General features: G+C 38.7%; 2 protein-coding genes across 15 annotated transcripts in view; one reads left to right on the top strand and one right to left on the bottom strand.

The window, feature by feature from the left end:
• The window catches only part of HOOK3 (hook microtubule tethering protein 3), an 81,855-nt gene extending 80,035 nt beyond the window's left edge, over positions 1-1,820 (bottom strand). For both annotated transcript variants that reach the window (XM_085213803.1, XM_085213804.1), the window contains exon 1: positions 1,684-1,820. In XM_085213803.1, coding sequence (XP_085069929.1) covers positions 1,684-1,740 — 57 coding nt within the window. In that variant the 5' untranslated portion in view covers positions 1,741-1,820. The remainder of the gene's footprint in view (positions 1-1,683) is intronic.
• Positions 1,821-1,856: 36 nt separating this feature from the next.
• Positions 1,857-25,977, top strand: RNF170 (ring finger protein 170). 13 transcript variants are annotated; one of them, XM_085213814.1, is made up of 9 exons: positions 1,889-1,992; positions 7,275-7,320; positions 7,921-7,982; positions 9,362-9,505; positions 14,194-14,269; positions 15,342-15,453; positions 16,750-16,823; positions 18,991-19,095; positions 22,445-25,977. In XM_085213814.1, the coding sequence occupies exons 4-9, from the start codon at positions 9,369-9,371 to the stop codon at positions 22,712-22,714; spliced, it is 774 nt and encodes a 257-aa protein (XP_085069940.1). In that variant the 5' UTR covers positions 1,889-1,992; positions 7,275-7,320; positions 7,921-7,982; positions 9,362-9,368; the 3' UTR covers positions 22,715-25,977. The 13 variants fall into 13 exon arrangements, with proteins under 13 accessions (XP_085069947.1, XP_085069938.1, XP_085069940.1 ...); XM_085213809.1 differs by having other exon boundaries at positions 1,943-2,310; XM_085213811.1 differs by having other exon boundaries at positions 1,943-2,180.

Consider the following 25,977-nt stretch of genomic DNA (forward strand, 5'->3'; position numbering starts at 1 on the left):
TTAATGGTCTTTACATCAATTCATGAGTTGTGTTTTATTGTTGTTTTTTTTCTGATTGTCTTTCCCATCACATTAGCAGGGAGTGAACACACATCTCTATGATGCTCAGCGGCCTGATGGGTTAAATACCCAGCTGTCCTGCTCTTTGCAGACAAGAACTCTAATTTATATCAAGAGTAACCCAGCCTCCACTGGATCTGAACCCATGAAAGTGTTGACAAGGCAGGCCTTCAAAAAACACGTGTTTACATCATGTTTGACTGTAGAAAGAATTATTGTAGGGAGGAGGAAAGCAGCCAATGCCTTATTCCTCTATGTTCTGTCTTCTCTCTTGCTGGCATTTTCTCAAGTCTATTTTGCCAGCCTATGACTTGGTAATGGGAAAGACCAACGTTCCACATTACTCCTAGTAGACCAACAAGAGAAAATCCAATCTATTTGACAGAAAATCCTGCAGCAGCTCACATGTTTAGGTACAGCAGCCTCATTCTTAGAAGTAAAGATCTCATCTGCTGGTTACCTGGAAGTATGGGGAGTTACAAAGGCATTGGGAATGTGGGCACCTGCTAGGTGTGCATCTAAGCTTATGCTTTTCTCAGAGGCATGGCTGCTTTATGACCACAGAGAACCAGAAGCGTGTATCCAACAGCTCAAGTGAAAACAGATGCTGGCAACACATGTGAACAGATCTTCCCCCATGACCCCAAAAGGCCTTCCTCATCCTCCTGGTGCTGAGTCCTTCTCTGCCGGGACTCGCACATGTCTACTTCCTTAAATCCTACCAGCAAGACGACTTCCATTCCCAGCATCTGAGAAAGAGAGCAAGGGGAGCCAAAAGCAGGACGTGACCAACCGCTGCAAAAACTTGCCGCTACAAAGACTGGCAAGGATGCAAAGGAAGGAAACCAAAACTGAGATACCTCTGACCGCAGCAATCGGTGCAGCCAGGTATTGCATATACACCCTTCCTCAAATCCTCAGCCTCCTGCCATTTCCAGGCCACCTGCTCACTTCTAACAGCTGTACTTCCATTGCTCTGCTCCTTTAATTTTAGAGAAACATAACCTATTGTTTCCCAAGTAACCTGTCACCATCATAGCCACATTCAGCTCTGACCCTACACAGTCTAAACAGAAGGCAGATTCCAACCATCGCCTTTAACAGCTTCACACAGAGGGTATTCTCATGACAGTGTAGGGAGGAAACCCGCTGACCCCACTGCTTCCCAACCACAGAAATACAGCATCGTAGGTGTGCTACAACCACACTCCGTGCAGCTGCCAACATCCCTTACAATCACACGGAAAAAGGTAATCCTTAGGATAAGTCCGTTATAGAGAATTCGGATTTCGTTACCTCCCAAATTTCTGTGACTAGGGCTAAAGCATCGCTTAGGCATATGGGAAGAAAAGCGGACAGAAAGCCGTAGGCCGGGCGGGCGGGTCGGGCTCCGCACCGAGCTCCTCTGCACGGAGCCGGGCACCTGCCAGCCGCAGGCCCCGCTCCCTCCGCCGTGCCGGTGGCGGCACTGCGGGGCGCCGGCTCCTTTGTTACCGCGGTGCGGGGGCAGAGCACGGAGGCGGGGCCGCAGCGCTCGGGCCGGGGCGCGGCCGGCGGAGGAAAGCGGCGGTCGAGGCCGGGGCCGGAGCCGCGGCCCAAGGCTCGGGCGCGTCGGGCACTCACCCAAGTGAGGAGGCTCTCGCCCAGCTCGGCCCGCTCCAGGCTCTCCACGTTGAACATATCGGGGCGCTGCCCGGCGCTGTGCTGCCGGCGCTCACTCCCTGCCGCCCCTCGTCCCCCGCCGTCCCGTCCCGGCCGGGCCGCGGCGCGGACACGTCAGAGCGTCCGGGCGGCACCGCCCGCCCGCGCCTGCGCCCTGCGCCCGCCTCTCCTCCCCTCTCCTCTCTTCTCGCCTCGCCTCGTCGCACCACGACGCTGCTGCCGGGGGGCGGGGCGGCGGCCGGCGGGCAGCGCGGCGCTCCCGGAGCTGAGGTACCGCCGGCGCGACCCCGCCGCCTGGAGGGTGCCGGCCCTGGCGGGTGGTTGGGCGCGCGCAGCCGGGCGGGACGCGGCAAAGGCCGAGCGGGGCCCGGCAACGGATAGCGGGACCCGGCGGCGGAGCCCAGCCCCTCAGCTGGGCGCTGACGGGGGCGGAGGGCCGCGGCCTGCGGCGGGCTGAGGTGGGGCTGTGGCCGGCGGCGCGCGGCGTTCGCGGTTCGCTTCCCTCTTCGTGTCGGGGTAACGAGAAGCGCCGGGCTTTGCCGGTGGAAGGACACGCAGCGGGGCTTCTCGCCTTGCTGTCCACTGCAGGTGTGAGCTTGCGTGCGGTAGCACTGCTTTCTACTGTAAGGAGTTGTTGGGCTTTTTTTTTTTTTTTTTTTTCCCCCTGGAAAGTAAAGAAATGGAAAGCCCTTTTGGTCTCAGTTTGAGTATTACCCTATTTGACTGAGCATTATTATACTGAAGTGATGTTGCTTCACCTCCCTGCCTGCCTGCCCAGAAGTCACCCAGCTGAAGGCGCTGACAGGCCCTTTCGCATGGCCCCACCCACACACAGTCTTAGGGGTGGATGGGGCCTCTCGAGATCATCCAGTCCAACGCCCTGCTTGAGCAGGTTCCCTGCAGCAGAACGCGCATGAAAGTGTCCAGATGGGTCTTGAATATCTCCAGAGAAGACTCTATGCACAGCCTGTTCTGCTGCTCTGTCACTTTGAAGTTAATGGAGTGCTTCGTCTGCACATTACTTCAATTCTGCACTCCGTGTCTATATAGCCCTGTTCCTTTATAAGCCTTGAACCTCCATCTGTTCAAGCATTATGGAGGAGTTCAGAACTCCTTTGGGTCTTGTTCTACACAGGCCACATACCATCCAGACAGATACCCCAAACAGGAATACTGCACGTATCACTGCCTTTATCTTTTTCTTCAAGCCATCAACAGTTGCAGGCTGACAAAAAAAATGAGACTTAGTCATCGGAGTATTTTGCCCTGTGGAATGTGCTTCTGAAGGTCGCATCTTGCGATTCTAACTTGCAAAGCATGATTCCATTCAGCCTGGAGAAGAGAAGGCTGGGAGGTGACCTGATAGAGGCCTTTAAATATCTAAAGGGGAGCTACAGGATAGAAGGGGACAGACTATTTCTGTGGTCTGTGGTGGTAGAACAAGGGGAAATGGTTTCAAGCTCAAATAGGATAGATTTAGGTTAGGTGTAAGGAAAAAATCTTTCCCAGTGAGGGTAATGAGGCACTTGGAACAGGTTACCTAGTGTTATTATTGATGCCTCATCTATGGAGACTTTCAAGGCAAGGTTGGATCAGGCCCTGGGCAACCCGATCTAATTGTGGTGTCTCCCTATTCATTGCAGGGGAGTTGGTCTAGATGGCCTTCAGAGGTCCCTTCCAACTCTGAGGATTCTATGATTCTATTCTATAATTAGGAGAAGCAGAGTACCTGTTTTCTTTTTGTTTTTTTTTTTAGTTAGGGAAATGTCATGTAGAGGCTGCTGACCTCTAGCCCTGCAGAGAACTGCTCTGTCAGGCAAGCATGTTGGTGAGGCAGATCTTTATACCGAAGAAGTGTTATCCCCTGCTGAAATGGCCCTGCCCTATTATGGCTTCGTAGTAAATCTAGCATGACTGTTTACATTTTTATTTTTCTCTTCTGCAGTGAATGTGTGTGCACATGAATGTATTCAGCTATAATTTGCTCCGTCAGCTGTTCTGATTTCTGACTCCAAAATAGCTGATAACTCATAATAAAACTGTATGAACAGATTGCATGAAGTCCTAGTAAAATATTACCAAGTCTGTTTTAACATTCTCACAGTTGTATCTTGTCAATTTGTATGCTGCTTTATTTTATTTTTTTATTCCCCATATTACACACGCCCTTTGGTTTCTTTCCTCCTGATATTAAAACTGACAGAGATACATAGCACTAGGGGTTGTTGTGTGCTTTATGCAAGAATTCAATTACAAAAATGAAGTAAATCCTGCTTTCTCAAAAAAGACATTTTCTAAGTATAACCGCTGCCATTACCCATTTCTCTGCTAAAAGGTTGTATATGCCTGCACTGCTGTCTCAAAGCCCAGCTTTAGCACCCCTTCAGTGTGTTATTGCCTTCAGTGCTGCTTGTACATTCCCTCTTGCTCATCATACATGCTGAAGGCATGCCACTGTTAAGGTCTCTGAATGCACTCTAGGCATACCCTTCGATCCTGCGTGAAGGGAAGTAACTGTAGAATCCATTAGCAAAATTTCCATTCTGGACCAAACAGTGGTGTCAGGTCCCACCTGTAAGTATTTTTTGTTGGTCCTTCACAAGTGATCAGGACACACTAATACCACAAAGTAGAAAATAGGTAACTTCCAACAAGAAGGATCTCAGTTATTGCTCAGTATTTAATAATTTACCCTTTTTTGGGGAATGTGTTGTTCTCTTCAGTGTAACCAAAAGCTCTCAAATCATGTCTTAAGTATTTCAAAGTAGGTGAATATGTGTCCGTAGAGGGACTGCTACTGAATAAATGTGCCCCTTTTTAGTGTACTTACGTTGATTTCTGTTACCTAAAGTAGGCACTTAGGAAAAACCTGCTGTCACAAACAAAACCAATTTATACTCATTCCTTTTATCTTGGAGGAAGCTTCTGAGGACTTAGTTTAGAACTTAGGACTCGAGGACAAGTCTTTCAGTTGTTTAAAAAAATGAGAATTGAATAGCAAGAGTAATCTGTACTTATGAATACTACAGTTTTGTAAGCCTGCCTTTCTCAGTAGTATTTTCCTGGTTAGGATTTCATTTATCCTGGAGAACTCATAGCCTCTCCAGAGTGAGAAACATCTTTCAGGAAAGGAAGTAATGGTTCTGCTAGTAAAAGACATCAGGCAAAATGTATTATAATTTCCTACATATGCTTTGGCCCCCTCCCCTCTCTTCATCTTTCAATTTTTCATATTTTGAGCACTGTCGGTGGCTGTCAGTATTGCAACAGAAGTAGCACTGAACTGAAGTAGAATGGTTATTCTTAGTCAGTTGCCCCTCAGCCCATCCTTGAAAGGACGTTGTTATCAAAAATATTTTTCAGATGCTGAGCAAATTGCAGCCTTCTCTCAAAGTCTGTGTCGCTCTTGGTTACTAATCAGTATTTCACAGCAGTACTGCATCTATATTATCTTACTGTTTACTTCTCTGAGGTGAAGAGAGCCTCTTTATTCCCTAGGCTTATGTCCTCCTTTGGTGGTGGATCCTAAGATCTTTATCTTTCCAAGAGTATATAAGCATATGGTGATATACTTGCTGAACTTGGAAAATTCAAATCTTATAGATAGCTGTGGGGATATTCTGACTTTGGGTAGCTAGCAGCAAGTACTTAATACATATGGCAAAGTTGGTTTTCGTTTGTATGCAAGTTATGGCATGGCTATTGCTCTTACTATGCTGTATGCAGAACATCAGAAATCTTAATAATACTTCTAAAATCTCATAAGAAAACAATGATGTATCCACAGCAGTGTGGGGTCTTCATGCTCTCATATTTCAGTATTATCAGTATGAGAATAAGATTGCCATAAATGTAATGTTACTCTTGCAGTCCTCTTTTTTTTTTTTTTTTTTTTCACATGAAGTTGTCTCTATTGCTTAACTTAACCATAAAGTGGGAAGATTGCTATTGGAAGTGTAAACAAAACAGTTTTGCTTTCTGTCTGTAATCTGTCTTAGCAAAACTCAGGAAAAGCAAAGCTGTTATACATTTAGGTGAGTAGTATGAAATGTTTCTTACCAGCATAAATTCCATCCCCTTCTACTTTGAAGTGTTCTGTGACCAGCTGAATCTGTTTAAGGTTATTTACATTCTCTAGCCATACAGAATCCTGGGTCACATAAATCTGATCACTGCAAAGTCCAGCTGTTATTTAGTGAGGCCAAGGAATGGAGGAGTAACTGCTTGTCCTTTTTCCTTACTGGGTAGTTGACCTAGTTTGCCTTGTGCAAGTGCTTGAAGATGAGCTGAAAATTAAGTGTTTTTGTTGTTCTTGTCTTTTTCTACCTTGGAAGTTTTTGTTGTTTTTTTAAACTTTGCAACCTATGCTGTTATCATTCTGAAGTTGATGGTATGAATTCCAATTTAGATGGGAGTTCGTTTTTTTTTTTTCCTTTAATTGGAAGGCAGGGTGAGGTTATGCTTTCTTTTCAGAAAGCCACCTTTCTACTGAATGGTTAAAAAGAGAAAAAAAAAATCATTAATCTAAACAAAGATTAATTCTTAGAATTTAATCTGTTTCTTGCTACTCGCTTCTTTAACTGAAGTCATTCCGTTGTTGTGGAGCTTTTCTTAACAAGCTAGTATGGACTAAAATTAATTTTCTGTATGAAAGAAGCACAGCATCAAAACTTTGACATCATCTTTGTAATAGTTAAACAAAAATTAGTAGAAATCTACAGTGACAAATAAGCAACTTTAAAATTATTTAATGTCTGTGGTCTCCAAGGCCAACCTGAAAAAACTGAGAAAATACAGTTATTTTTGCATAATCATCCAAATTGGATGGATCAAGTTAAACAGGTTGAACGAAATGATTTTATAAAAGTAGCATCAGGTTTCTCTTGTATGACATCCAATTATTACTGCATAATATTTTATGAGAGATTAGATATCTTTGCTAGTGTCTGGTTCTACAAGTCTCCCCTGAGATACACTTAGTCCTTGTCAGTGCTGGTTGTCACTGAGGACAACTTCATTACATCGCTTAATGTGAAGTCTTAGGAGCTAAGGTTGTTCAGCTGTTTATTGTGCTGGCTGAAAGACCGTGCTCCTGCTAGGCTCTTGCACTGGAAGGCCAGATTCCATAGCAGCAGTTGGAGGGCTATTAGCATTCAGAGCACCACGAATTTGTTTGTGTGCTATTGTGGTTGCACTTGAGGAAAAGTAAACTGCAAGCTTGCAGTTCTGTATATTTTGTTGGAAAATGTTACAAGCGGACTTGAGATCAGAAAATTCTTTTCTCCTTCAGTCAGACAATTTTCAAATAGTTTATTTCAGTAGTGTTCTCTTTGGGACCATTGTTGGGTCTTTGTTTTGTTTTGTTTTTTTGCATACTCACCCAGGCAATTAAAGCCAGGCTGTGAAGGCATCTGTGTGTCTCACTGCCACAGTGTGCATTTATGAAAAATTGCTTAGAAATCAATGGGATGCAGTTATTGTTAGCACGCTGGTCTGTTCTGACAGAGCTGTTTTATGACTGTGGACCAGTTCCTCGCCGTTTGTTTCTGCAGGTGCATGGAGGAGACAACCCAGGAATGACAGCGTGACGTAGTTAAGGTTAGTGCAGAGATGGTGGTGCTTAAGGAGAGACAACATAGGAGCTGAAAATAGCAGCACCCTCCCTGAGATGCAGTTGTGAAAAATGAATGTCCCAGAATGAGGTATTGTAATAGGGAGAAATTTCAAGGCTGATGATGAGAAAAAAGTGTACAGTTTGGGAGTGTCGAGCTGGGGAGGCATAAACCCATGCCAGGAATTCAGGCTTGGAGGATTTCCACGGCAGCTTAGCCTTGTAGCTTTAACAAAAGCTATATAATTGTGTAACAAAGTATACGGCACCATGCTGTAGCTCTTTGTGTAGTTTGTTGTTTCTGTGTAAAACCTTTCCACAAATATTTGGTCTTTTGTTCATTAGTATATATGAAATCTGTATCAATATTGACCTACTTCAGACATGCCTCTTCATGAGTCTGTGGTATTCTGTGTTTAAAGAAACCTACTCTTTCCAAATGTGAATTGGTGTTTCAGTAGCTACACTGTGACAGTTGTGTATGAGAAGCTGCCTGTGTCACAGATCAGCCTGGGGCACGTGTTAGGAAAATGTAGCTTACCATTTCACTTTATATGTGCTTCATTATTTCGTTTTGTTTTCCACAGTGGAAGTCCAAAAATAAAAGAACAATGAAAGGAATCTACCCTTCGTTCTCTCTGCTCTTATGGTACTTAATTATACCACTTACCCCTTTTACAGTAATGTTAGCATATACTAGTTTCCTTTGCCTTACTGCTGCAGAGTAGTTCCCACAAATGTAACAGAGCTCGGAGAAAGCTCCACGACTCGTACAAGAATAGATCTGGGGAGCAAAAGCAGTCGTCTTACGGAAAAGATGACATTTTATGTTAGCTGTAGACTGTCATGTTGAAATTTTGTCAGGATTGCATATTACAGTTGTGCACTAAAATCCCCATAACTTGTATTCTCTTTCATTTTTGCACTTAATTCAGAGCTAGGTAATGTCTTTTGTACTGGTATTTGTTAGACAGCAAGGTTCAAATTTGACAGTGACATATGAGCTGTGAACTAGTGTGATACTCTAATAAAAGCTTGCAGGCTTAAGGCACCCACACAGGAATAGAAAGTGAAGTAAATGATACCAGTCTTCCCTGACCTCATAAACTGATGCTGAGATTTTATGTCAATTCTGTATGGGAATACTCCAACTATGTAAGGACACAGCTTAAATACAACATTTTTTTGTTACTATTCCCAGACTTAGCTTCGTTCTTCTGATTTCATAGTATTCATAGCTGCAGTTCATTCCTGGTTGCAGCAGGAGTGATTTAGAAGTTGCTGTTCTATGTTGCTTGTTTCTCCAGCTGTAGGTTAATGAATTTTAATGCTGGCAAGTCATTCTGATTTTTGCATATGCAAAATGAATATAAAACAAACAAGTCTGATCAGGGAAGACTGAAAATACCCTTTTGTTTTCAAGCTTTCCCCATATTTCTCTCTGAAAGAAGGTAAGGCAGAAGAGGTAGATAAAATACAGAATTCATCAGATATTTTATGCATATACAGCTGGACATTTAATACTGTACTACATTGTCTTACCTTAGCAGCAGTCATGTGTTATGTAATAGCAAAAATTCTTGATAATGTAGAATCATATTTTTTATAAAAAAAGTTGTGGTTAGAATATGTCAAATGCAGTAGGATGTCCTGTCCTTAATGTATTTTGTAAAGGTTTACAGGTAAGGTATTTCAGTGATGTTTTTAAAAAAGTCTTTAGATTGCAATGCAGTCATTAAGACTTGCTTATTGCTGTACAAAACAAATGTTTTGTAGTCCTTTGCAGCAAGCTCTATTAGGTAAAATGCATGTTTTATCTTTTTCTTTTTTTCTTTTTTTTTTTTTTTTTTTTTTTTTTTTTTTTTTTTTTACTGTTTTTTACCAGCAGTTGATTATTTTCTTCAAGAATTTGTGTGGAAATAGATACATGCATATATATTACTTGTAACTTTTTAATAATGTACGTGTGTATGCGTATGTGTATCTCTAGATATTCAGTATGCATATATATTTCTTTTTGCATTTTAGAGCTGTGATGGACAGTCACCAGGCAGAAGTTCAGAGTTTGAAGCTAGATAATGATTCAGTTATAGAAGGAATAAGTGACCAGGTACTGGTGGCAGTTGTGCTCAGTTTCACTTTCATTGCTGCTCTGATATATACGCTTTTCAGGTGAGAATATGTTGATAGGAATTGATCAACGTGCTTGGGTTTGTCAAATTCTAACTTCCTCAACAAATTTAAAAATATACAACGCTTATTTTGTGACATGAAGGAAATGATTATTTGATCATTTACTCTGTTTAACCAGTTGCTCGGTCGAGTTCATAATTTAATTCAAAGTTAGAATTAAATAATGAATTTCTCAAAACTCAAGTCTAACATTTCTATTCATCATTCTTTATTACTGAAAATAACTAAATTCACAAACTGGTTGGTATGTTGTATTTCATTACTAAGTAGAGATTTATTAATTATGACTCCACAATTAAGGTTGAATATAATCCTTCAACACGCATTCTAGTTGAGTTCTCATAAATAAATAGGCTGATTTATTTATTTATGAGAATATTTGGAAAACAATGGACTTTAATACACTTTCTGTGAAAGAAAAAGCTAAGTCCAGAATGAAAGAACTTTAAAGGTCAAGTAATCAAACCTTACTTGTAGTTCCAGAGTTTTTCCTTACAACCTAACAAACATTTTAGCCTGTGTGTTTTTGGGAAAATAAATCTGAGCTTCAGACTGGCTTTTTATTGATTTTAGTCTGTTTTTTTTAATGCATGTCTATAGAGTTATGAATACAAAGGCAATTTTAACAGTTTAGAGAACTGAATTTTGATAAATTGGCATTATGAAACTTACCAAGGAGGACCTGTCCATATGAAAAGTATAGGTAAGGTAGGGTATGTTTGAGAGTGTGCCATGAAAGACACAAGGAACTGAAAAGCTTAGTTAAAATGCAGAGCAGTGCTGCGGTTCACAACCAGGAACTTTAGAGAAATTAACACACATCCATGTGTTTTTCCTGCTGAGGCTGTTTCAGTTATTTAAATGACATAACAATGCTTCTCTTCCCTCAGGAGTCCTCCCTCTCTTGTGCTGTTGTTATCCCTTATGTTATTCTTACCAGACGTGACTTGAATTTGAAGTTTTCAGTTAATATTTAAAACCAAAATGTTTACTATTTATAATGGAAGGTAAGTTAAGAACATAAAAAAAGAAAGTGAGCTAAAGAAGGTTGGTCAGCAGTGGGCAAGAGCAATGGAAGTTTACTTAGGATTAGTATTCAGGAAGATCATACTTTGATGATGGAGGGTTATGCAGGGAGGAGGGGGAGGATTTGTTACTTTCTACCTGTATCAGATTGTCTGTGGATCCCGGTATATGACCTGCTGGTTTATTTTCTAGAATAGTGAACAAATTTGTACAAAAAGTTCCCATATTCTACAGTTTATTTTTGTATGATGTAACTGACTGCTGTAGGTCTTGTCAGCATCTTCTTAGATATGCGCTTTGCCTTCTGTAGCCTTTGAATGTTGTCTGTATTAAGCAGTGTTTTTCCCTGAAATTCTTTGTGTTGTCTCCATCAAAATCTGTGCATTATAAAATCCCAACAGTACATGCAGTACAATAATATTTGGCAGTGGAGGAGAGACAGAAGACAGAAGAAGGATTTTCTTATTTGTCCCTGTTATCTTTCTGTTTCCTATTCTGTGTTCGTTGCCCCCATTGTCTTTGCTACCAATGTTAAGTTGGATAGAAATAGGTCCTGAGCACAGACATGTGAAGGAAGGCTTAGGAGAGTGAGTATAGTTGCAGAAACTAAATAAAAAATACTAGAGAAGGGAAAGCAAGCAGCGTGGAGTCATAGGATATTTTGGATTTGAAAGGTCCTTAAAGATGATCCAGTTCCACCCCCTGCCATGGGCAGGGCTGCTCCCCACCCGCTCAGCTACCCAGGGCCCCATCCTTGAGTGCCTCCAGGAATGGGGCACCACAGCTTCTCTGGGCAGCTGTGCCAGGGCCTCACTGCCCTCTGAATGAAGAAATTCTACCCAACATTCATCTAAAATCTTCCCTCTTTTACTTTAAAGCAGTTACACCTTTGTTTTGTCACTACATGCCCTTGCAAAAAGGGCCTGTTCCAGTAAATCTAGGGGGAGGCAAAAGTTGAATATGGAAAGAATTTTTAGGGGCTATTGCTACTCTCATTTTTTATAATGGAAAATTCAAGGAAGCATGACACTGGGGCAGGAGCTGAAAGTCTCTTTGCTTTTGGATTTGAAACTTAGTTACTAACATACATACCAAGTCGCAGATGTTTAGGTCTGTTTCTGTAAGGAACTTTTGTTGACCTTGTATGTTTTAGAGTTGTTCATTTAGATGAAATGCAACAAGATTTTTACTATCATCTTTTAAATATGTGGAGATCATCACATTGCAAATGAGTACTTAAGGTTTGATATAAAATGCGGTTAGTACTTTCAACAGTCTTTTTCCTTGGAGGAAAAAACAACAATAATGACAAAAAAACAACGATGGTGCCAGCTGAACATGTTCTGTCCCTCACTTCCCCTGCATGACAGCTCACACTGAACAAATAGGCAGCCTTCCTCCTGGTAGTGATAGTTTTGTGGGGCCCTTTGTAATACATGGTACAATCTTGCCATGTTATGAGATTTCTTTCCTCAAGTTATGAGGTCTAAAACTCAGAAGCAAGGAAAATTGTTTACTTCTAATCTTACTTCTTTCTGACTTGTATTTAGCTGGCAAATGTCTGTAGTTACATAGCACCATACTGTGTCTTATTCCAATTTATTTTCTTACACTAACAGCACAACAGAAGCTATGATTGCGATGTGTCTTGAACGCTGCCTCTTCCCTTCTGGACATTGTGCAGTGTTCTGCCACTGAAGCATCTGATGCATAAGCAACAGATGCTCTACCTCTGTGCCTCTACAGTCACACATGTTGAAGATAGTACATAATACCAGACTGAATTCATGTATGTAAATTATTTGCACCGAGATGAAATGTAAGATATGCCCTGTTAACTTCAGTTTGTCTTTTTCAGGTAACATTGGTAACAAATTTGCAATTAGTTGTTTATGAGGGAATTGAGGTGAAATGGCTAGTAATTCACACTATCCAGTTACATGTGGTTTGCTTTGAATTTCAATATGTGTCAAACTTTTGACAAAACAAAGGTGCAAAACATGCCAATTTGTAGAGTCCAAAGAGGAAAATACTGTTAAACATATAACTTGCATTACAGATAACTTCCACAAAGTCAGATTTGTGAAGTGTAAGCATCTCATATAGTTTTCATTTTTCACTCGCATTACTGCTAAATAAATACAATTTCTGCAAATAATCACATTACTGCTAGACTGAAAATACGGTTTTATTTCTATTCCTCTTTGAAGAAAGAATAAAGGAGAAAATGTTACAGCAGTAATGCAGTGTTGTGATTTCTTTCATCAAATGAAGGAAATATTGCAGATGGGCCTAGAGCCACTGAGGAATTTGCATAAACAGATTCAGAAAAAGTTGTGAAAATTCAACCAGTTCAACCTTCAGCTCTGACACTGGATCAGGCTGCCTAGGTCACTCCTGGAATCAGTATAACACATTTTTCAATTTAACTTCTAGCGAGACGTGGGTCACAGTACCCTGAGGTAATCTTGTCTGATTTGGTACACTTAGTAGTTTGAAATGGTTTACCACCAACCTTTAGAAAACTGTGGAAAATAATTACTCATATCTATTAGATTGAAAGATTTATCTTGCCTTCTCTTCATAAACAGTCTCCCATACAAGGTTGCATTTCTTCTGTTTTTCTCTAACATTTTACAAATGTCAGCAGTATCAATCTTATCATTCTCTACTGAACTTCCTCTAACTTTCCTACATCTTTTTATGCATTTTGCTCAAAATGGAAGACACAACCCATCTGAGACCTCTGCAGTGCTGAGCAGAGTGTATTACTAGTTAAATCCATGTGGATAAATAAAACAATGTTGTTGACTCGTATTTATTGTAACTCAACACCTCTTAATGTTGTCAGCACCATGTCTAATTCCAATCCCATTCCTGTTGTGCTTTTGAATTTTAATATATCCACCTTTCTTTCTTCAGTGAGCGTCTTCCCTCAGATTGCTCTTTATCTTGATGTTTCTAACTTGTAGTTTTCTTGCCAGTAGAGTCTGCAGAGATTTCTTTTTATATCCAATCTGCTGATAGTTACGTAAAGTCAACATTCTAAAGCAAATTTGCCTACCCTTCTTAGGTAAATGTGGATTCGTTTTTCATGGAGCAGACAAACCTGAAGTAGTTCAGGTTTTTCAGTCCATGATAACTTATGTAGTAAGTGGGGGGGCAGAGGGGGAAAGAAGGAACTTACAAGTAATCCTACAGTACAAAAATGAGGAATCAAGACGCTTTTTCTATATGGTGAATATTAAATCTTTCAAGCAGCTTGTTTGTTTTTTTGTTTGTTTGTTTTGTTGTTGTTTTGTTGTTGTTTTGTTGTTGTTTTGTTGTTGTTTTGTTGTTGTTGTTTTTGCAGGCTGATAGAATAATTTTATTTTTTAGATCAAAATTGAGTTTTAATATGGGTTTGTTAGTGATTATGGAAAATTAGGAAAAGTTTGCTGCTGTACAGTTTGCTGGCCAGAGTTACTTTGGAATCTACAGTAATTGTCCTTTTTCCTTAATTATTTCTGTACTTCCTTTAAAGTGCTTTATTGCAGGAAATAATTATTTTTTTCCCTTTTGTTCGAGTCATTTTTTTCAGTCATTTTTCAGTGTTGGTATACAGTGTTTGTGTTTCTTACTGCTTGTATTTCCTTTCACAGAAATGAACACCAGAACATACATCCAGAAAATCAAGAGCTAGTACGAGCTCTTCGGCAGCAGCTTCAAACTGAGCAGGTGCTTTGCTGAGCGTTGGAATCATTCTCAATCTGGTTTGGGGTAGTGTAGGCTTCTCTCCAAGGTTCTGGAAAAAGCTAGTCTTAAGATTCTTTGAACCTTACTTACTGTACAGAGGAAACCTTAAAAGTGATCAAACATTGAGATGATGTAGGTTTTTTTTTATGGGTAAGTCAAGTCATTACAAGATGTAACTAGTTCTTTTTTCAAATCAGCTTTTGCCACAAGGTGGAGTATGTTAGGTTATGTTGTGTGCTTCCTGCGGGGCTCCTGGGAATTTGGTGGTGAAGAAAAGGAGATCTGGAGAACAACTTGCTGCCACAGGACAATGTTGAGATGTTTAAAAGGATAAGTTGTGTAACAGAACAATGGTACAGCAGCCAGAGCAAGGCAACAGGGGTTGCACACAATTCTGGCATGCACATGAGAGGCTAATGTGTAGCCACATTATTAGCAGATGCTGAGGCCCAAGCCTAGAATGAGAGAAGCCATACTTATTAGAGAATGTTCAGGAGAGACTTTAATCATTCTTGAAATAGTGACAGATTTTTTTTACAAGAATACATATTTAAGTAGAGGAAACATACAACAAATTGGGGAGGAAGAAACGAGTCATAGCAGTGATGAACACAAGCTGGTGTCAGTGTTTGAGAGCCCTAAATTGCGGAGCAGTGCAATTCAAGTGCCTGATTTGGGACAAAGCTAATTAGAAAAACAGCATGGACCTGAGTTGATGTTAGTGCTTCACCATGCCTTGCCTAATGTATTCTACTTAGTGTGGAGGACCTGAAGGCTTCTACCTTTCTGATCTTTAACCAGATTGAAGCTCTTATGTATGAAACACGTGAAGTGGAAAATAATGTGCTTGTCACCAGAAGAACATGCTTAGTGAAACAGTTTTTGCATTTATGCATGTTTGATTTTTTTATTTAAATTTAGTTAACGTTTTACTTAGTTTTGCATTTGAATATTCAACTTCCAGGTTTTTGTTTTTTGTTTTTAATTTAAGTTCAGTGGAATTATTATATAATAAATGGGATCTCTGGCATTTCCTTTTTCTCTTCTGTCCCAGCAGAATGCTTCTAATGGTGACAGACATCGCTTCTATACAGACATGTCTTGTCCAGTCTGTTTGCAACAAGCAACATTTCCCATAGAAACAAACTGTGGGCATCTTTTCTGTGGTAAGTTGGAAAACCTCCGACTCCCAAAGATAAAACCAGAAGAGAAGCAGAAACTTCTGGCAGTAGTACTGTCACTCCAAAGGAAAGCTTTGCTGTATCTTAACTGCTTATCTTCATGTCTGTGTTAAAAATAATTTTTATATAAGTTGTTCATAAAATGCATGTTAAGAAATAATTACTTCCAGAATATGCTGGAGTTTTTTCTATGCTATTGGAATTGAAAATGCATTTAAAAGCATTGTGGACAAAGAGCATTGTTTGTTTCCTGCTACTGAAAAACAGCAGGGATTGAAATATACTTGGAAAAGTACTATTTTAAAAACTAGCTTAGAAAAAAATTTTAAAAAATCTGCTTGGTCTTATCATCACAGAGGATTTTGTTTGTTTTGTAAAAGTCCTGTAGAATTACCACTAGCTTAAAATATTTGCCTGTCTTTGATGCCCAATTGTTTGAACTGAGAAATACACATATAAAAGCTCTATGTAGCATTTTGCTTCCACTCCCTCAGTTCTCCCAGTAGAATTATTTCACTGCAGTTGTCTAGTTTTATAGTGTTGTATGGGCCTGAACCTCAGATTAATCACCTGAGGTGAGCAATGAATCAGCCACGGGAGCACAGGTGAAGGCAATTCACCTGTGCTGCAGGAAGGGGTGGAGCTTGGCTCCACCTCTCCTAGACCCATCTAAGAGTTGACTGCAAGTGGGGAAGGATCTCCCTGGAGATCTGCTCCTCTGGAGTCTATTTCGCAAGCCCAGGACAGGGTGAGTGTTCTTTTTTCCTACTCTAGTATGATAATTGCATCAGCTGAACTCCTGGGTATACTATGTCATCTGTATATTCATTGATTGTATAAGTGTATATAATGCTTGGTTGTAGGAAAAAAAATTACAGATATGGAAAACAGTAAGAGAAAATAGATCTTCATATTTTTTTTTCACCCATTAAAGCTTTGATATTAAAGCCAGGTGTTCAGGATGAATTTTATATGTCTTGATATTTTTATCATTTCTGACTTTTCAATTCTTAACAGTTTTAATTATTTGCTTTCTGAATTAATAGTTAAGATATTTTCTGTTTTTTTCAGAAAATAATGTTAAAATTAATGATAATATTGAATCTGTTCAGGATTTTTCTGATTAATAATGGTGAATTTGAATGCATTATTCTTGGTATCTTCAATGAACAGTCTATCGAAAATCATACATCTTTGTTATTTTGCTGATGCTTAATGTATCATTTCATGCAGTTATGTTTTAACTCAGAAGTGTCAATATCTGTAATTTATGTTTGTCAGGTTCCTGCATTATTGCATACTGGAGATATGGATCATGGCTCGGTGCCATCCGTTGTCCAATTTGCAGACAAACGGTAACATTTTAAGTAATACTGGGCCTTATGGTTTAGCAACCTAGTGCAGTTTACCAAAGAAATGCATTACTTATGTACTTATATTTGAGCTGCTGGATATGTGAGTTGTAGATGGCGGGCATTGTTTTTTAAAGTTTTTGCTTTTGCAAAAAAGAAGTGTGAGAAAAATACAAACTAAGAAAAACTCAAATTTCAGTGAACAACGCTGGTTACCCAGACATTTTTCTGTAAAGGAGTGTAGAAATACAGAAAAATATAAGACTTTAGCTATGATTCTTCTCTGCTTTGTGTTTGGGATGTTAAACAACTTCTTAAATCAGAACTTGTATCTGAGAGACCTGGCTGGTCTGAAAGACTTCCAGTAGTTAAAATACGACTGGTTTCTAAAAAGTGTCCTCTTCCTTCCTATTATCCCTGCCGAACAAAACACACACAGAATTGTCAATTTCTTATTTTGGTCCTACTTTTAGTTTTTGTTAGTTTTAACTTTGTAGAGGAAACATGTTAACTTACTCCCTGCACAATTTGCTTACATTGTTAGTTTGAAATATGTCCTTGCCGTTCACTAACACTCAATCTTTGAGTATCATTCTGTTTTAACAAAAGTACCTTTATGTTTTAATAATGGAAACGCTACAGTTATATAATTCATTAGAAATTACTAGCCTGCTTTGTGGCACTGCCCATGCATTATATCCTGCTTTGTTTTGGTGTATTAGCAGGACCACAAGAAGACAGATAAAGGAAAGAGAAATAGATATTCCTAGAGGATGAATGAGTTTTGAGTGTAGCCCGTGAGGAGAGAGAGAAGTATAGAAGATGGAAAAGCTGAAACTAAGATATTTTGAAGAGTTTATTTTCTTTAATGTCTCCCTGTAGATAGATACTCCTCAGTCATCCTCTGAGTAATAAATACATTGGATGGGATTGCTTTCATGATTATGCATTCGTTTTTACCCCTCTCATAAGGTAATAAAAGTGAAGCATCACTAAAATGAGGAATGGAGGAGTGTATACATGCACAACATGAGTCACACAGAAGGATTATAGCAGGGCTGGAATTGGAATGTAGCTCTGCTTATGCTGTTATTTTCCAAATGTGACTGCTGCATTTAAAATCTCCTACAAGACCATACCTTGCATTACACTCTCAAAAGCTGTTAGGAGTCCAATCTTTTGAAATACATGATTTAATATAACATCAGAACACTTAAAGAAACATTCTTTTTAAAACTTATCTGGACATGAAATGTAATGAAATGAATAAATGCTCAACAACCAAGTAATGGATTCAAGGAAGAAGACCTTCCTTCTGAACATTACTTTTTTCCCCCTTTTGATTTAACACAGAGCTGGGAATTATTAGTTATTAGAGCATAAGCTGGTTTTCAAAACTTCTAATGATGGGTACAGAGAACTTTTGAAGATCATTTTAAGTATAAAGATTTTCTGTTTGCTATGATAAGCTACGTTTTTACAGCTGAACATGTTTTCAAATACAAGACTTACTTCTTCAGAAGCTCTTAAACAGAAAAATAAGAGAGACGTAAACACATATTCATATCCTAAACAGAAAAATAAGAGAGATGTAAACACATTCATATTTTTGTTTGCATGATAGTTTGTCCAAGAACAAAAGTGAATTCTCTGTGCTCACAAGAGATATGAAGGCTGTTGTCTTTTTACTACAGTCTTTTGTTATTCACTTTGGTTTTGGTACGATTGTCCACAGGGAGAAATACAAAGTTTTGCTTGTTTGTGGAAATGCAAAGTGATTCTAAAGGTGACAGAGAATGGCCTCAGTGGATGCTCTACTTGATTTTTTACTTAAAAAAATGAAACTACGTTAATTTGTGGAATTAACTTTATTCTCTGAATCATCCATCCCACTTATGCTACAATAAAGTACTCTTAGAGGGAAGGTTCTTATGCACATTCTTAAGGGTCTTTTAAAAATGCATTAATATTCTTTAAAGAGTTATAGGCAAAACATAAAAGTTGTATTCATGTAAATATTAGTAGTCTTCATTTTAGTTTGATACGAAATAGCTAACACAAAGTTTGTTCTGCGTAATTAACTGAAGATATACTGTAATATATTGCAATTCTCAGTATCTGCATTTAAGAGATGGTTGAACATGTACCAAAATCTTCCTGCTATGCCTAGGTGACGTTGTTTTTACCACTCTTCAGTGAAGATCAGCAGGGTGCAACACAAGTATTACAAGATGTTAATGATTACAATCGGAGATTCTCAGGACAACCCAGATCTGTAAGTTTGGGGTAAATTTGGGTGGAGGTCAGTAATTTCAGGAGATGATAAACAGCATTTGGATAACTTTTTTTTTCCCCACTGAATTTTCTATTTGAGATATATACAGACTATGCAGGTTTTTCTTAGAACAGGCATATCCAACTTGCAGGTTGCATACAACACTGGACAGCTAGTAATGCAGCCTCACAAGATCATAGAATTTTGATATTTATTATGTGATTGTAGACAGTGTTTTTCATGAGTCTGTTGTGCATAGCTTGAGTGTGGACTGCATAAGTGACAACGGAATGCTGTGCAGGGCTGGACACAGGGCAGTGTTAACTGCCTCCCCTGCATGCCCCACATACTCAGTCGAATTAAAGCCCACATGTATTGTGCATTACATGTGATTGTGCAGCCTAGGGAGAAAAAAGCAGTAATTGCTGATGATACTGTTGCAACCTACCAACACGTGTGCCTGTGAAGGCACGCATTTCTTGTTATTAAGCTGACATATAAGTTGTCTTGTTTAATTATTAAACTTGGGCTTTTATTTCATAAAATAAATTGGTATGTTAACACTTTCACTGCAGAAGAGATATCCAGAATACTCATGCAGTGCTGACAAATCTTGTAATTTTTAACATCTCAAAAAACTCACAAAAAGTTTGTAATATCTTGTGATTTTTTTTTAATTAGTTTTGCAACTTGTATTTGATTAGTGTTTCTGCTGCTCTTACCACGTGGGGGCAATGTAAAAGTAATAATCACCTTGTGTCAGTTTGCTAATCCAAGCATGTTAAAGGCTGGTTTACAGAGGACAGTCATTATACCTGCATTTATTCACATATATGTGTATTCATATATATACTTATTTGTAAATTGATGGAATCATGTATTTAGCAGCCACCTTTTTTTTTTTTTCATGAAAGTAACACAATAAGTTAAGTGTTTTATGATAAAATCTAAAATACAGATAAAAGTACAAGAGAATAAAAACTATATATTTCAAAATATTATAATTAATGTATGTTAAAACATTGTTACATACATGCAATAACTATATTATACATTTTATATGTGGTCCGAGACAATTCCTCTTCATTCAGTGTGGTGCAGGAAAGTCAAAAGGCTGGACATTCATGCCTTAGGAAATCCATGCTTATATGGTTAATAGAATCACAGAACCATAAAGTAGTTTGAACTGAGAGAGACCTTAGAGTCCATCCAGTACCAGTCCCCCTGATTTGGGACATGCACCAGATCAGGCTGCCCAGGGCTCCATCCAACCTGGCCTTGAATGCCTCCAGGGATAGAGTGATTAAGTTAGATAAATTAAGTTAAATTAAGACAGGCCTACAAGCTTGAAATATAGTTACTTGTAATATCTTTGTGGAAACTTCTATTTCCGTTGTGAACAAGAATTGCTAATAAGCCTAGGATTCCCTTTTCCTATGTTAACCTATTTCTTGAAATCTAAGTCCTTACTTTTAAAGGATTTAATAACTAGTAAAAATGCTTAATGAAATAAATGAGTGTAAGAAAAAATGCTCCCTTGATTAATCTCTTTAAATTGATCAGAAGAATCTGAAGTTCTACTGTACCTTTCTTCAGATTTCAAGCTGTATGCTGTTTTGATTTTTATTTTTTTTCCCCGCTAGGCTATATTACAGTGTGTATTTCGACCTCTGAGTGAAAGAAGTAGAATTTTTTTTTTTTTAATAGATAGCTAAGAGACATTGTTGAAGTTCTATGAACTTGAGAAACTCAACTTTTGACTCGAGAAAGTCAACCTGTCTTCTCTGTGCATGTCTTGACTCGTGAAATGAAATGCATGTATGTGGGTGCCAATAACTTTGATATACTCCTTGTCTTCAGCTGTTCATTGGATGTACATATGTAGTGGTTTTCCAACCTTTTGGCTTGTCTGGGCTGCACTGAGTAAAGAGAAATTGTCTTGGGCAGCATATACGTAAGTTACTCTGGAAGTAATTGCTCCTATTTACTTCCATGGAAACTGCAGTAGGTACAAAGAGCACAGTAACATTATTTGATAGAGCATGTTCTCAGCTATGAAACATTGCTGTGCATTTTTCAACACGGTCACCACCATTAGCTGTGCATTTCCACCAGCAATGAACAAGAGGCTGCGTACTGTGCTCAGAACAGTCTGCACCAGCTCAGGTGACCCACTGCTGAAATGCACCACTCACTGCCTCACTGTGCTCACACCCACTATTTGGTCTCCATAATCCTTCACAAGTGTTGGTGAATGTCAGTGGATGCCCTTTTTTCTGCATGGAGGAATTCAGTGACACAGCTTTGCTTCATACAAGCTGCCATGTCAGATGACATTGTGTCAGAGTGTCCCTCTGCTGCCATAATGTCAATGTCTGCCTCTGACATCATGGGTCAATGTAATAAAAAGGAGGCATTACTTTTGATGCAGCTGTTGGAATAATGTAACGTTGCTAAGGGAAAAATTGCAGTCCAAAAAGACCAGTGATTTTTGGTTTGTGTTCTAAAGCTATGCATTTGATCCAGAATAGATAGAAAGTAATTTTCAGGCTTCAGCAGACTTCTCTGGGGGCTGTATATCTACCAGTCAATAAACTGTCCTGGGTTATCCCGGAAGTTTGCACTGGGGCCCTAACCCAGGTTAGATTCTAATTATGCATGATGTGTTGCCTTAACCACATGTAACATCCCTTTCTTAAGAACTTTTTCAGTGTTGGAAATAACTCCATTTTATATCATAGCTGTATATAGCAGTAGAAATTGATTCAGTGCAAAAATACCTATTTTCTCTTTCACTTAAGATGATAGAACTATAGTGAAAAATAAAAATGGACCGATCCAGGGATGGATTAATTTAAAGGTTCTTTAGTTTACGCAAGTTTGATCCTCTGGTAGCTTTTGAGAATCACCATATATGATGAGGAAAGTTGTCATGTTTCTGAAGAAATGCAATCTCTTCTACTTTAACTACTTTTTTTTTCCCCTAGGAATCTGTAATTTTTGTCTCTTCTCATCAAAACTTCAGTAACTTCGTTTGCTATTTCTTGTTTCTGTGTTGTTTGTTTTCCTCCACTGCTTTCCCTTCTTAATAGATAGTGCACTTAGTGACAAATGAAATGTATGTTTTACTCTGAGCAATATAGTTTATGACTGTTGCTTGAAAGCATAAGTATTCTAACAGTGACTTATAACCCAGCGAAGTTAAATCTAGAGCTAAATCTTGAGTTAAATCTTGGTCATTGTTTTTGCAAATGAACAGATACCTAAGCTGTAATGCAGTAATAGAAACTTCACACTGAAAAAAAAAAAAAAAAGACTAAGTGTTAATTCTTGGTTTGTTTCTTCATAGATTATGGAAAGAATTATGGATCTCCCCACTCTGCTGCGGCATGCATTCAGGGAGATGTTCTCTGTTGGAGGCCTCTTCTGGATGTTTCGCATCAGAATATTCCTCTGTTTGTTTGGAGCCTTCCTATACTTGGCATCACCTCTGGATTTTCTTCCTGAAGCTCTTTTTGGAATTCTGGGGTTCTTGGATGATTTCTTTGTCATTTTCCTTCTGCTGATATATATTTCCATCATGTACCGAGAAGTGGTAACCCAGCGGCTGAATAGATGAAATGGCTGAAAGTCACCTAGACACAGAGATGGAATGTTTCAAAAAGAGAACCATGAGTATGGGATAGCAAGGTGCCTGTGTACAGTTTCAGTAGTTATAATTCCATAGCTTCTAGTTAATCATCTTATACAAATATGAAATGTTAGTGTGTGATGATGCTTAACTGGAATCTTTAACTTTTGTATTACATATGCTTCATAATGATGAGGTCAGTTTTATAATGTAATGAACTACCTTCATCTGCTTATATCTGATGAACAGTTGTATGTGATCAAAGCAGAAACACCTCTTTTGAAGTGACTTGTGAAAAAAGGGGTTCTAGTAAAGGACTGAAAGGGAAAAAAAAAAATGTTTGGAACTTTAGACATGCATAAAGAAATTGAAAAGTTCCTTGCAGGACAATTATCAATATGTTCAATGTCTCACTGTTGTGGGCTTTTAAATAAAAGTAGCTTTGTGTATCTCTGTGGAAGAAATCAAATGACCGCAGTACCATTACCATTCTGCATTTTGCTACTGTCCACTTGCTTCACAGAAACAAGGGGAACACCTCAGTATTGCTTGAGCTGCACTGTGTACAGTTACATGCAATTTGTACAATTTTATTTTTATATTTTATAATAATGCATTCGCCATATCACCTATAAGGAGAAACCTATGTTATACATGCCGAACTGGCTAGTGCTCTGTTTTTTAATGGGAGCATGTTTTTCTTTTCTTCTGAAACTTGTTTATTTAGTGGGTATGTACCTTGAAGGTGTTTTTTTAATGCAGCTCTGGGTCAGTGCAGTGTATCTTCATAGGACATTTGCATGCCTTTAGCTGCATTAAGCATTTAGGCAATAGAAAGAACCCTCAGATTTTAGGCAGTGATTATAGAAGTCACAGCTGGATGTTTACACTATGGAACTTTACCAGACTGTATATTTTCAACACAAGTATTAATCAACTTAGATATGAGGCGTTTAATTTTTCCCTTGGGATTTTCTTGTTTGATTGACTGATTGATTTTGATGTGGGTAGAGGGTATTTTGAATTAACTTGAAAAAGATCTTTGAGTAGGGACCACCAAAAAAAAAAAGTCCTGAAAATGTTTTCAAAATGGCTGGGCTATTGATGATTCAATCCATAAAGGTTTGGGTTTTTTTTTTGTTTTTTTTTTTTTTGTTTTTTTTTGTTTTTTTTTTTTTTTGTTTTTTTAGGGGGGTAGTAGAGAGGTGTTGTTGGTGGTGTTTTTTTAGCTTTAATTTTTTGGGGGGCGGAAGGGTGTTCTGTTTTTTGTTTGGTTTTGTTTTTTTATTTTCTGTTGAATTTCAGTATAGGCTATCAGAGCTACAGAATTCATTTGAAAATATTTTCATTTATGAAAGGGAATGCCACTAGAAAGGTCAAAAACATTCTGTATCTGTGTAAATTTTAGTTAGAAAACTTAGGACAGATAATTAGTTAGGAAAGATAATTGTCATTTTACTTTAACTTCCTGAGTACTTGAAAGACTGTGATGAGACAGGTGATTCTTTGCATGTTTACATATTATTCTATGAGACTTAAAATGAGAGGGACCTTCTCACAGTTTCTCTGTGTTGCCCATGTAGGCACCTTTCCACAGCTTCTAGTACCTAGGCTGAGAGAGCTGGGGCTGTTCAACATGAAGAAAAGAAGGCTCCAGGTAGACCATATAGTGGCCTTTCAGTAACTAAAGGGTCTGTAAGGAAGAAGGGGACAGACTCTTCAGCAGAGGAAATGGTTTCAAAGTATAAGAGGAGAGATGTGTGGGATACTCATGAACTTAGGTAAAGCAAGATAATTATTTAGAATGTTAGATAAGGCAAGATTTTGTAGTTTTGCTATAGGCAGTATTTTTGTTGTTGTTGTTTTTTCCCCAAGAGATCCAGCTGAGTGCAAACTCCAGAAAGTATTTTTAATCAAGTTAATTTAACACCTCTGGAGTTTGGCTTGTGAGTCTACCTAGAGTGTCAAGTGAACTGCTTCTGTAGGACAACTGGAGTCTGTTCATAGAATCTGTCAATCTAGTGCCTCCCACATGTGTTTATCCTTTGATTGTGGTTATACTTTTTGTCATGACTCTCTAGATCTAGTGTGGACAGAGATGCATGTGAAACTGCTTAGTGATTTGTTTTCATTGAGCTCCCTAATTCCACATGATACTGTGAAGAAGTTTATGGAGAAATAACCTAAGGAATCTGTTCCTGAAGAACAGACCTTTTGTACCTGAAAGCATGTACAAGCCACATCCACACAGATACATAAGGTTTATCTGTATTCTGTTCACCATTTTTCTGCAAGCCTGAATGATTTCACTTGGAGTCCTCTGCTTACTTTTGAGTGTTGAGTAACATTGTAAGCTTTAATTCAGCACAGTATACATTTGACAGAATTAGGATCATCCTGGCTTTTCACCAATGTGTGCTTTTTTTTTTTTTTTCTCTCTGGTTCTTCAAGACACCAGTGAACAGTATTATGACTTGCTCAGGCTTTTCTTTTTTTGAACAGTTGCAGTGTGAAGCTGCTGCTGACCAGCATGGTTGCTGCTCCTCCAGGCAAATCTGAACTAGTTCTAGGTTCACTGTCTTGTGTGCTGTTATCATATTCAGCTTAATTGAAGCTGTAGAGCTCCCAAGAAGCTGGAGGTAGATACATAACCATTTAATATTCCTTACATATATACTTCAAGTTATTCTGGTAGTAATGTTCAATGTAAGCACTGCACCTGAGCACTAGCTTCAGAAAAGAAATACATGATGCTTTGAGGGGAGCAAACATCGCTGTAGTTTTGTTGTGTGGAATGGGGCTAATGTCACTTAGGAGGAGAAGAAAGGCTTTAGTAGAAAAGAAGCAATAAGGGGGAAACCAGAGTTCTTCAAAGGTTCTTAAGGCTTCACCAAAATCTGTGAAATATTTTATTATTTCAGCAATATTAACAAAAAGGAAAATCTGTGTTTCAGAATTCTTACCGAATAACTTGTAGCATCTCAAGGCCTAATGCTAACCCTTATCACAAGCGCTGCATAACACAGTCCGTTTCTATGTTGTTTGTGACTCGCACCATTGATGCCTGGGAGGATAGGGCAGAGTGGTGTTATTTGGGGATGCAATTTTGGAATAGGTTTTGTAGAACTGTAACAGAGACCTGTGTGTTACACTAGATTTTTAAGACAAAAAGATTTAAACCTACTTCTTGTTATTTTAATGATAATAAATTGGTATTAAAGTAAGAGATTCTCTTGATTTATTTTACTGGC

Source organism: Meleagris gallopavo, chromosome Z (genome assembly GCF_905368555.1).
Source record: "Meleagris gallopavo chromosome Z, MGAL_WU_HG_1.1, whole genome shotgun sequence".
Lineage (NCBI taxonomy): Eukaryota > Metazoa > Chordata > Aves > Galliformes > Phasianidae > Meleagris > Meleagris gallopavo.